Genomic DNA, 12,778 nt, shown 5'->3' with positions numbered 1-12,778 from the left:
GAGGAACGGGCTGAGTATCGGGCTGCCATGGCTAAACTGTACAATCTTGCTCTGAGGCCGGTTCTACTTTTCCCAGCTCGTCTGCAAATAACTCTGGATGGCGGGGTTAAGAAGCGGTTTTCATCTCCCGAGGAGGATGAGAATTCTGCGGCTAATTATCGGTGTGCTCCGTGTGCTCTAACTCTGTGGACTGGGGTCGGTATGCCGGAACTGTTTCTCATTTTCTGATACTCGGGGGTGACATGAACTGTGTTATAGATCCATTATTAGATAGATCTAATTCTCGTCCTGCCTCACGATCAAAAATGGCTCAAACCCTCTTGGCTTTTTTGGACCATGGAGGTTTTCGCACCCCTCCACTAGACAATATACATTTTTCCCGCATGTTCACCAATCATTTTCTAGGATAGATTATTTTCTAGTTGATGAATCACTAATTTATTCAATTATTTCTACCCATTATTCTCCCATCGCTGTGTTTGATAATTCAACTGTGATTTTAGACCTACTTTTTGACCTCAAACTAAAAGAGTACAAGCGTTTAGATCCATTATTACTGGCTGATGCAAAATTTTGTGAAAATGTTGCCGACTTGATTACGTTTTTTCTGTGAGACCAACAAAACTTATGAAACCTCACCCTTGTTACTTTGGGAAACCCTGAAGGCTTATGTCAGAGGTAGAATTATTTCGTACACATCTCATATGAACAAGTTGCGCAGCGCACGTCAGAGAGAGTTGGAAGATGCTATAGGCAAACTGGATGCTGTACTGTCCACTTTACAGTCGGCTGGCTTATACAAAGAAAGATTAGAACTTGATCTTATTTTGACTACCGAAGCGGAACGTCTTCTCCTCCACTCCCGTGGGTCCCTGTATGAACATGGTGACAAAGCAGTCCGCCTTTTAGCACATCAGCTGAGAGCCAGATCGTCCGCCAAGCAAATTATCCAAGTGCGTGACAAATCGGGCACTCTGACCTCTGATCCAGGGATGATAAATGATGCATTCAGGTCATTTTACTCTGAATTGTACACTTCGGAGTCAGCTAAAGGTGAAAGTAAATTATATAGTTTTTTTGACAATCTGACACCCCCGAATGTTTCGCCAACTGACAATCAGACACTAGATGCGGCGTTGACATTAGGTGAAATACAGGAGGCCATTTGTTCAATGCACAGCGGCACTTCACCTGGAATGGATGGTTACTCTGTGGAGTTCTATAAACGGTTCTCGGATTTGCTTGCACCACTTTACTAAAGATGTTTAATCAATCATACATTGAGGGCACATTGCCAACAACATTTAGACAAGCTTCTATATCGCTTATTTACAAAAAGGACAAAGATCCGGCAGATTGCGCATCGTATCGCACAATTTCCCTTCTCTCGGTGGACATCAAGATTCTCGCCAAGGTGCTGGCTCACATTATGCCCAAGTTAGTTTCAGAGGATCAAACAGGCTTCATTAAGGGGAGACATTCTTTCTCCAGAAGGCTTCTTGACACACGCCATCGTCTTCTTCTAAACCCAAGGTTGTGGTGTCTCTTGACGCAGAGAAGGCCTTTGACAGGGTAGAATTGGCATATATTTTATTTCTTTACAGAGGTTTGGTTTTAGTACTGATTTCATCTCATGGGTTAAACTACTTTATTCCTCGCCCTGTGCCTCTGTATTTACAAACACACAGCGATCAAGGCCGTTTCCTCTTTTCCGTGGCACTCGGCAAGGCTGCCCTCAATCCCAGCTGTTGTTTGCACTGGCCATTGAACTACTTGGTTCCCTTAAAGTCACTGAGTGGATTCAAAGGCATAAGCAGGGCAGGCGTTGAACATCGCCTCTCGCTGTACGCTAATGATCTCTTACTCTATGTTTGTGACCCCCTATCAAGTATCCCAACTATTCTTTCATTACTGGCCTCTTTTGGCGATATTTCTGGATATAAATTGAACATTTCAAAAAGTGAATGTCTCCCAGTCAATCAAATAGCTAGGGGGTTGTCACAGACTTCGATACCCTTTGGAATTTCGTCTGAGGGTATGAAGTATTTGGGTGTAATGATAACACACTCTACTCGCACACTATGTGAACAGAATTTCACTACTTTGACGTCTGCAGTTAAGTCGGACCGGCAAAGGTGAATTCTTTGCCGCTATCTTTGGCGGGTAGGGTGCAGACTATAAAAATGAATCTGTTACCTACTTGTACTTATTCCAGTGTCTCCCCTTTCTCCCTAAATCTTTCTTTGCTTCAATTGATAATATGGTTTCAACCTTTATTTGTGCCGGTAAGCGTGCAAGAGCGGGCAAAACTTTGTTGCAGCAAAGTAGGTCAGTGGGTGAGTTGGGACTACCCAATTTTATTAGCTACTATTGGGCCGCCAATGTTCACAAAATAACACATTGGTTTACTTCACCTCAATCTAGTTGGTGCCATTTAGAGGCCGACTGGTTGTTTTTCAAAAGTCATGGCATTGCATTTTTTAGTTCTGTTGGGGTAAAATGATGATACGATGGTGTGATTAGTTGAACCTTGTTTTTGTCAATAACAATTGTTCTGAAGGACAATAAGATAAATCTAAAACCATTTTAATCTCAGGGAACTATTAATTTAAATTTTCAGTTAACTTTATAAGAGATGCTGCTGACCCTGGGAACTTTCTGTACCATTTGTTTTTGTTCAACTTTAAACTAGAAGTGTGAAAAAAGAAATGTGAAAGTTTAAGATTTCAGGTGTTTTAACATTTTGGAAAAAAACATTTACTGTAAAAAATGAAAGTTGTTTCAGCACCGTCACCTGAGGGACGAAATAGAACTATAGAGAGCTATGGCATTGTTCCATTTAACTTTTAAGACGTACTGATAACCTTGGGAGCTCCCTGAACATTTTGTTAGAAATTTAAAAGGATGTCTCTTGCCTAAGATAAAAATAAAAAAAACATTTTGAAAAGTCTGAACAATTATTCAATATACATGCTTTAAGACATTACAACAAAGTTAAGATTAGCATTTGTATTTTTTTTTTTAAATTACAACAATATTTTTTCCCACCTTTACTGATAATGAATACGCTCCAAATACCGGTTATCGGCCTCTTTGACTACATCAGTATCGGCCCTGAAAAAAACATATCGGTCTATCTCAACTGGAAACCATCTCCACACATTCCCCACCGATGGTTAAAGGCTGCAGGTCTGGTTCCATCCTCCTGAAGTCTATGACATTCTCCTTTGCTTTAGTGGTGTTGAGGAGTCTATTTTCCGCACACTACACAGACAGCCGTTCCACGTCTCTATGGGGACTCATCCTTATACTGTAATGAGCCCCACCACTGTAGTGTCATCGGCAAACCTTATGGTCATACCGCTGAGGTGTGTAGAGGTGCAGTCATATTTGTAGAGGTTGAAAAGCAAAGGGCTCAACACAAAACTGTTGCTGAATGGATATTTGATTTTTTTATATGCTGAACAGTCTGACTTGTAATTACTCATTACTCATTTCTTTTTTTGTTTTGATTCAAGGTTATCGACCTTACCTAAAACTCCTCTTCACCACTAATGCTCCAAAACTTGTATGACGCGCATGCAAAATTCATATCAAAATTGTCTCTGGCTTATGCTCTTTTGTAAAAAAAATTAATTAAATTGTAAGTTGAAGTTTTAAAATAGAGTTCAGTGGAATTCTTGTTCTGTTGTCAATCTTTTGCATTCAGTGTGTTGTTACCTTGTGATTTCACACTTTTGTTTTCAATAAATTCCTATTGCATAAAAATCAGTGATGTTATGAATTATTGACCTACCAAAGGCCCTAAAATAATAATCTCAATTCCACTGAATTCCACTTTGAACCTTGTTTTTTTAAAATATTGCAAATTTTATGGTTATGCCTAAAAGAAACAGTGTATTTTATGATAAAAACATAAAAGCCTTGTTTTTGCAAACTTTATATCTACAGTTGGATTGGAAATTACTGAAAAGCTCTAATGCTACGTTCACACCGGGGGGAGTGTTCAGCCTCGCTTTACTCACTAGCATTTCACCACTGTACTGGACGCAGTCGCTGCCTTTGCACACACCGGAGCGAGGGAGGTGTGTCATATGGAGGGATCAAAAGGGCCAAAATGTAATTTGGGGGGGAAATATTACACATTTTGTTTATGCCTTTAAAAAAAGTTTTTATGACAAAAAGAGCACAAAAGCATGAAAAAAAACTAACATTTCTTTGTTTTTACAAACTTTATAGTTACATCGGAAGTTATTAAAAAGATATATTTAAAGTAAAAAATATATCATTGTATTAATTATTTCAACACGTTTATAACAGGGAGAATTAATAGGGGAAATAGTAGGTAGGGGTTATAGTGTGAGTTTTATAGGTGCCTGATCAGACATACAACAGTTAAACTTTGTGCTGTCAAAGTTAAAACGTTAACTCATTGATCAATCACAAAAAATCATCGCATTAATCGTGTATTAAGGCAGATTAATCACATTATTAATTTAGACCGCAGATGATCCTTTAGCTTGACAGTGGATGGTTACGTTAAAGGTAGCACAGGTTGTCTTTGAGCAATAAACATAACTACATGCATTAAAGTAAAGCATTTAATAAATGTTTGCGTATGACATTCTGAATATTTGTTCATGTCAAACTATTAGGGTCATTTTTTTTCCATTTTAAATTATACAAGTAATTAACTGATTAAAATAAAGAGGAGGATGAGAGTGTGTAGTGGATCAAAAAATACTGAAGACGGTCCTCATAACATTAAATGTTGAGGTACTCTTCAAATTTGGCGGGCAAAAAATGTTGATAAAAAGCCTTTTTTAATTGCTTAATCTTGATTAATCAAAATTCTAAGATGTGATTAATCTCACTAAAAAATTTTAATCGTTTAACAACTTTAGTTAAAATACAAGGGAACTACCTGCCCTTTGGCTGACTGCCATAGCAACACAGGAGTCCAAGTGCCACCAGCACAGTAAGAGCAGCTCCCGGCCAGTGGAGACAGGAATGGCGGTTACCATGGTAAAGGAAGCTATGTACCCACTGTTCCTGTGGAAACATAGGATGTTTAAGCCCTACAGGTAAAACAAAATTGTGGTCAGAGGTTTACATTACGGTAGGGTTAATGTAAATGTAAAATAAAAATGTTGCTTTTTTCCTTCGATTAAGGTCTTTTAAAATCATGTTTTTATTTTTTATTTTAGAAAACTTCTTTACTCTAAATGTTTCAAAAGTTTGCTGTTTAATGTTGTATTAACATTGTCAATGTATGTTCTTTTAGTAAGTTTTGTGCTTTTGTTTTCTCTGCTTTGCTTGTGAATGTTTTTAACTCTTGTGTTTGTTGATGCTTATAGGTGTCGTCTTTCCTTGTGTAAAAAGCACATTGAGTTGCCTTGTGTATGAAATCTGCTTTAGAAAGAGTTTTTATGTAGTATTGTGAGCTTTTTCATATTGACAACTTTCTCACAATATCGTGATAATTATCATATCGTGAGGTTCATATCATGATATTTATCACATAGTGATGTTCGGCTATCGTTAAATCCCTAATACCGTTCGAACCACATCACATCATACATTACTAAAATAAATATGCACATGTACCTGTGCAGAGGCACGTCTACATGTTGTCTTCTGGTGCTGGTCCAGTAGGCTGCTAAGCTGATCCCTGAGCTTGCCCAGAGCCTGGTGAGTCAACAAGCCCAAAGCAACAGGATCGTCCTCCTATAACATGACACAGTTTTATAAAACCAAGAAACTATGCATGTCTAATTCAAGGCCCAGGGCCTGCATCCAGCCTGCTATCTCATGTTATCTAACCCACCAAAGCTTAACTATCATTGTGGCTTTCAGACCAAAAAGCCGAAGAACTTTGAATTCCAGGTTCCAGGAGTTCTTGGTTGTAAGAAGTTGTGTGTGGCCCACTAGTTGACGTTCGCACGCAGCGATAGTGGGAAAGGGATTTTAGTTCATTCAAATGAGACTGATGCAGAGTTTTTCCTGCGTTCAAAATTTCGGCTGCCCCCAGCCAGAGTGATTGATATTGTTCAACTGGGTGACCAACTGTTCCGCATCGCATTGAAGTAGGGGTGTTAGAAAAAATCGATTTGGCAATATTTCGCGATATTACAGCGCGCAATTCTTGAATCAATTCAATATGTGGCCGAATCGATTTTTAAACATCAATAATTTTTTATGGGAATATTCAACAAAACGTCTTACTTAGGGTTAGGATTTAGACATTAAGCATGGAAGAATGTTATATTAATGGAACATTAAGCCTTAATATTTGATTTCAGCGTTGTTCAAACATGAAACAGACTGCAACCTGAATTTTCAGATAAATAAATACATTTTCATACAAATCTTACAGTGTACATGTGCAAGTTTACTGATTAGTATTTTCTAAATATGAGTTTAAAAAAATCGCAATAATCAATTTATAGATTTGTATCAGGATTAATCGGTATCGAATCGAATCGTGACCAATGAATTGTGATATGAATCGAGTCGCCAGGTACAAGGCAATTCACACCCCTACGTTGAAGCTCAATTCATGTGCCCCGAAAATTGGAGCTGTGTCCCACAAAGCTAATGTTTGCTCTAATTAGAAGGAAAAAAACACTTTAATGAAAGCCACCTGTTACACAACAAAATCGCCAATGTTAGATTAACACTGAGAGTGTTAAATCTAACACTAGAAAATTGTTAAAAGTATATGTGTCCACACCAATGAGTGTAAATCTGACACTTTTCAAAGGGTTACTTTTTTCACACTTAACCAGTGTTACTCAAACACTGTATAGGGTTAAATATCTAAACTGGTAAACACTGAGTAGTGTTGAAAGTACTCAACACTAGTGTACTTAATAGTTAATAGTAACACTTGAAACCTAATATTTTAATACTTTTGTTATTCTTTAAAGCTGTATGGCATCCTCATCAAGTGGTGTGGAATCAGCATTGACTTACCGCTCACAGCGTCCTTTGACCCGAGACCCGGTCCGGTTTTGGTCGAGACGAAAGTAAACAGTTTGTGTTCAAAAGAGAGATACATTGAGCACTGAGCCAAGGGGATATCTTTATGAACCCGAATATACTGATGCCGATATTAGTCAGATGGAATTAAAACGGGCAGAAAGAGAGCGCAAGAGCGAGGGATAGAGAAAGTGGTACAACTTGATCAGCTGTAGCACTGAGAGAGCGGGTGACTGTCACTGTCAAGTGCTTGGAAAGCGGTGAAAAGTGTGCGGAGATTCAGGGAAATTTTTATTGGTACAGCCCGGGAAACCACGCGCCCGCACCATTTTTACATATAGAACAATATAATATAGTGTGACGTGTCACAAGAATGCTGCCAGCAGACATGGTTGGTAATCTCACCTTTTTATTTGTCTTCACACAACTGGCTACTGTTGGCCGCAACCAACGCCGAACACAAGAAACTTTACTCGCAAGCCAAATTAGCACACGTTACCAACAGTGTATGGATGACTCCCTTTCCACCGCGAGACGTGCGATGCATTCACACACACTCCGACACAAGAATACAAAATAGAACACAACAACACAGGAACACACAACACTTGTGTGTTCCTGTGTTGTTGTGTTCTATTTTGTATTCTTGTGTCGGAGTGTGTGTGAATGCATCGCACGTCTCGCGGTGGAAAGGGAGTCATCCATACACTGTTTGTAACGTGTGCTAATTAGGCTCTGCGAGTAAAGTCTCTCTTGTGCTTCAGGACAGCTTGGTTGCCGGCCAACAGTAGCCAGTCTGTGATACGAACAGAAAAATAAAGCCGCTGAGATTACCAACTTTTCTGATGGCAGCATTCTTGTGACAAGTACACTCTTTACTCTATATTGTTCTATATGTAAAACCTTCGGTGCCCGGGCCGACGTGGTTTCCCAGATCTCGTGTCACAGGACGCTGTCAGCGGTAAGTCAATGCTGATTCCACACCACTTTAGGTGAGGATGCCATACAGATTCATGTCCAAAAACCCAAACTATGCCTTTAATATCAATGTGGGAAAATGCAAGGAGTTTATTTTAATGATTTTAGTATAAAATCGTAGCCAATTCAATTGTACAGTATAAAAATGCTTAATATGTAATAATCACAACACTTTTGGGCCACCACCCAAAAAGGCTTAAATGTCGGACCCTGCAAAACTCTAACATGGAACAAAAGCCAAGAGGATGATTAGGGCCTTGTTTCTCCCCAATAAATCTTGTCTGCCAGAGGAGTCTCACCTTTCTCTATTACAGTAGAAACTGAACCAACACTGCCTGCACCTTCGTCAGGTGTACAAATTAAATTCAACTGCAAATTCTCTTGTTGATACACACACAGTAAATTTCATAGAGTACATTCTACTCTATTCTATTAGACTATATTTTACACTTTTCATTTACTCTTAATATTTTACTCTCTTCTAAGTGTACATTTGACTCTGTTTAGACTGAGACCAAATGATTTGTGTATGGGTATAGTTTTAATAGATGAATCCTTTAACATGATGATAGTCATATTCTTATTGGAACTCTTAATTTCAAGTATGTTGCCTGTAAAAGAAAGTGAGTCAGTTGAATTTACAGAATGCATGTACATCATGGCACATGGTCAGGATGGTACCACCTCTGCCTCAATTTGAGCCAGGAAAAAACACTGTTACTTACATTTATAAGTGAATGAGGCCCAATCAGCAAAGAAAGTGTGTATCGCCTGTTAAGACCACAATACGCGATGTTGCAACCATGAACTCAATGTGTGAATGAATGCTTAACTGCTTTTGAGTAGTTAACTATTACCACATTCCATGGGCCATTTTGGTTCTGTAAACATCACCCACACCACATCACAACACTGGGAAGCTATTCAACTCACCTGTTTCATATGATCCTTTGACTCCATGGGAAAAGCAAACACTCCACATACTCTTGCTTCTCCACTAGTCAACACCACCTGACGGATTTATGTCCGTGCATGCCCGGTCCAAATCTGGACACACACTCAGGTAGCCCCCTGCTCAGTCTGCAGATGCTTTATGAATTTGTAGGAAGAATGAAACAACAGGTACAATGATGTGAAAAAGTATTTACACACTTCTTAAATTGTTATAGTTTTGCATAATTTCCACAAACACACATATATTTGAAACAGTCGGATGCTTGGCGTCAAGTGCAATTATGAAAAAGTGTAGGGTGGGTGGTTCCACTACGCGAAACTGAACGATCATTGGATAAATGCTGGGCTTTATCCCGCCCTCGGACGCTCAGCCTCTCTGTGGACTGGAGTAAGCCCTGGATGCAGAGTGTAGTTCGAGGCATGGCTCAACGTCAACGTTTGACTCCACCCACATGGATTCTCGAGCCTCAAAGCGCTTTTTTTTTTTTTTCCTTCTTTTTTTCTTTCTTTCTACTATTGCCCTGGCGGTTTTGTGTGCCATCTTATGAGGTCACACTTGCAGTATTGTTTGAACACTTTATTGAACAACGAAAATAAAAACTGACCGAAGCCCAAATACTAACCACAACCATCCACGGATGCTGGGGACATGTAGTACAGTACCGCACTACGACCTCTTCCGTCAAACTGTTTAGTTAGCTCCACCCCGACTGACTGAGGTTTGAGTGTTTGTAATTTTCAATGCTCCATAATGTGTTTTAAAAAAAAAAATAACACAACGTGATAGGACGGCGCATCATTAAATCTGCAAATTTTGTTTAAAAAAAAGTTTACACCATTTTGTAAAATCCGTGTGGGCACAGTCAAACGTTTAAGTCCACCACGCGTGGCTCCACGCCTCTGCTTGTACTCCACATCCAGGGCTACTCATCTCTGGGAGTCAGTGAGGCAGTGGGCTGACCTGGACGCTGTCTTGAGGCAAAATGCCTCTTTGATTGACAGTAGTGGGTTTTCCATCCACCTATTTGTATTTGAATTTTCAAGAATTGGGAAAAAGAAACTGAATAGAAACGGCAGAAATTCGAAAAAATGCGCCGAAATTCGCACACCCAAAAAGTTTTTACGCTTGGAGGGGGTGGATTTTGAAGCGTATTGAAAAAAGGAAAATGCGCATTTTAGCTATGGAAACAGCTTTTGCAAATAAGTGACTACAAAACCGGATTTCCGTTGCACGTATTGACCGGATACTACGTCACACGTACGTTTGTAGTAAAAAAAATAATAATAAAATTAAATGGCGGTTTGGGGAGACAAAGAAACAGTATCTTCTCACTATTCGCAAAAGAAGAACGGATGTAAACGGGCAGAAGTCGTGTGTCCGTTTTGTGCATTTTCTCAAAATTCACTTAAAATTTTTGAAACATTTGGATGGAAATTTGACTGGTGAAATAAGAGAATCAGCAAACTTGAATTATAAAACTCCACCGCGACATTTCCTAAGTTTTTTGTTCCGTTGTGAATTGAGAGAGACTTTACCAATCCCCAGCGACTTAGTTAAAAACGACTAGCATTGTGTTTGGTGACTACTCTTGTGTCACTCTGCGGTTTCTTTCCCCAATGAGCTATCACCCTTGGTCACAAAAAAGGGGGGAAAAAAACTTGAATAGGACTATCAGATGCTTTGTGAAGAGGTCATAAATTATTTGTTTTTGATATGTAAGACTAAACATAGAGTTAAAATTCCTTGCTCTTTCTTCTCCCTTTTCTTGTCTGCAACACAAATGTTTTCTCCAGCGAGAGTTTGTGTATTGTTTTTGTATAATAATAAAAAAATAATAAAAATAAATGCGTTAGTCTTCCTTACGAAGAATTAAGGATTTGACGAGGAAAAATTAGCTTATCCCCTCCGTGAATGACCAGCAGCCGCCACTGGTCCATTCACAGATTTTTTGTCCGCGTTGTCTATTGATACTTCTGGCCCAGGGTTAACCAATTCCGGTCCTTGAGGTCCGGAGTCCTGCAGATTTGAGATGTTTCTGCCTACCAACACACCTGATACTTAAGATCAGGATCGTTATCAAGCACGGTGATGAGATGATTATATGAATCAGGTGTGCTAGTGGGCGGAAACATCTTAAGCCTGCAGGACTAAATTGGTGAACCCTGGTTCAGAAGTATCATAGCTAATGTGTCGTGACGACACGATTCCAAGCCTGTAGCCAGTGTACAGTACTACCGGAACAACGCGCATTAAACGCATTAACACCAATAATCCCAAAAGCACTGTCGCCTTCGATAAACCACAGCAGTCCTTCAACTTACCCATCGATAACTGCATCCACCTTGTCAGGATATTTTATAAATAGTTTATTTTTGTTAAACGAATATGTAATAAGCTACGGTAGACCTATGTTTTGTTCGCCATGTTGTATAGCTTTCTCTTGTTGTTGTAAATTTGACAAACCTACTTTTGGTGCATTACCGCCACCTACCGTACTGGGGTGTTGGGCAGTAGAAATTAAGCAAATTAAACCCCAATAAAAACAAAAACAAACACCAAAAGAAACCCCATATCCTACTAATGAATCAGATTTTCTTTAAGTAATCAACTTCGGTCGTAGATGTGGTTCTCAATGGTGAATGAAAGTTGTTTCCTTTGTTCCTTATCATAAACTGTACAATCTATTTTAGTCTCATGCTGGCCACACACATCACACCCGCCAATAGACTGATTTCCTATCTCATTAAGAGTGAAATTAAATGCAGAATGACCATTGTCGAGACCTGTGTTTTTTGTAAACTCTTTATTTGAATAGCTTGAAATCAATGTAACTGCCAAGGGAGCAGCAGTTACGATATAATCCGCTTACAGATAACAAAATCAAACATTGTCTATGTAATGTGCACATATAATTATTTATTAAACAAGATTAATTTTCTTACATCTACCCTGAACCACTCCAACATGTTGTTTCCAGGTCAGTTTTTCATAAAATAAAATAAATCATACTTAAGAAATGGATTACATCATCTTGTTCCAACAGTTGTACATGCAATTTTCCTTATGGCGACACTATATGGTGCCTGGAAAGACAAAATATTTTTGTTTTTGCAACCAACATTTTGAATCCCCATTTTCTTGTGTGATCAAATATTTTTTATTTACTTTTTTTTTGTTTACTGTGGAATACACATAGAAAAAAAAGATAAACATCCTATACAAACATCTACAACAAGACACACATATCTCTTTCCCAACCCATCCCTTGGACCCCAACAATTCATGTACATATACTATAATTTATAACAGAGATAAATACATACTACAGTCACGATAAAAAGACCACTTCCAAGCTTGGCTTTAATCAGCATAGCTGCCACATTCCCCCAAAAATAAAAAATCTGTTTTGCATTGTGAATTTAGGCCATAGATATTTCCAAATAAATTATACCAAGAAAAGTCAAATACCAAATACTTAGTGTTCAGAGGCGATTCTAAGATCAGAGGTTCAGGGGTGCTATAAAGACGTTTGGAGGTGCTTGGGTGGTACAAAGAGCTGGGGGTTTTAGGGTTGTGATAGGTCGCTTGTTGTGGTTTCGGGGTACTTCCCGCTCCAAAAATCGCATGGGAAGTCGGTGAGTAAGCCGAATGTAATAAAAGTTATGCAAAGGAGAATTACTTAAAATATAAACATATCCCAACCCTAGTTTTGGGGGAATGGTACTTTTTTTGATACAACAGATACATACACATCAAACAAAAAATGCGCTTGAAACTACTAAATAATATTAATAATGCATGTACAAGTCTGTGTATGGGTGAAGTGCAGACATATATAAAACATTACCAAAACAAATTGACTTT

General features: G+C 38.8%; 1 protein-coding gene across 12 annotated transcripts in view; it reads right to left on the bottom strand.

The window, feature by feature from the left end:
• The window catches only part of tmem94 (transmembrane protein 94), a 112,759-nt gene extending 101,391 nt beyond the window's left edge, over nucleotides 1–11,368 (bottom strand). For all 12 annotated transcript variants that reach the window (XM_086063943.1, XM_086063944.1, XM_086063945.1 and 9 more), the window contains exons 1-4: nucleotides 11,236–11,368; nucleotides 8,893–9,048; nucleotides 5,608–5,727; nucleotides 4,925–5,052 (exon numbers count right to left, since the gene is read on the bottom strand). In XM_086063943.1, coding sequence (XP_085920069.1) covers nucleotides 4,925–5,052; nucleotides 5,608–5,727; nucleotides 8,893–8,919 — 275 coding nt within the window. In that variant the 5' untranslated portion in view covers nucleotides 8,920–9,048; nucleotides 11,236–11,368. The remainder of the gene's footprint in view (nucleotides 1–4,924; nucleotides 5,053–5,607; nucleotides 5,728–8,892; nucleotides 9,049–11,235) is intronic.
• Between the last annotated feature and the right edge of the window lie 1,410 nt (nucleotides 11,369–12,778).

This window comes from Leptonotus elevatus, chromosome 20, assembly GCF_054856555.1.
Source record: "Leptonotus elevatus isolate MCC_2025b chromosome 20, RoL_Lele_1.0, whole genome shotgun sequence".
Lineage (NCBI taxonomy): Eukaryota > Metazoa > Chordata > Actinopteri > Syngnathiformes > Syngnathidae > Leptonotus > Leptonotus elevatus.
This window is presented reverse-complemented; position numbering and strand designations above follow the sequence as displayed.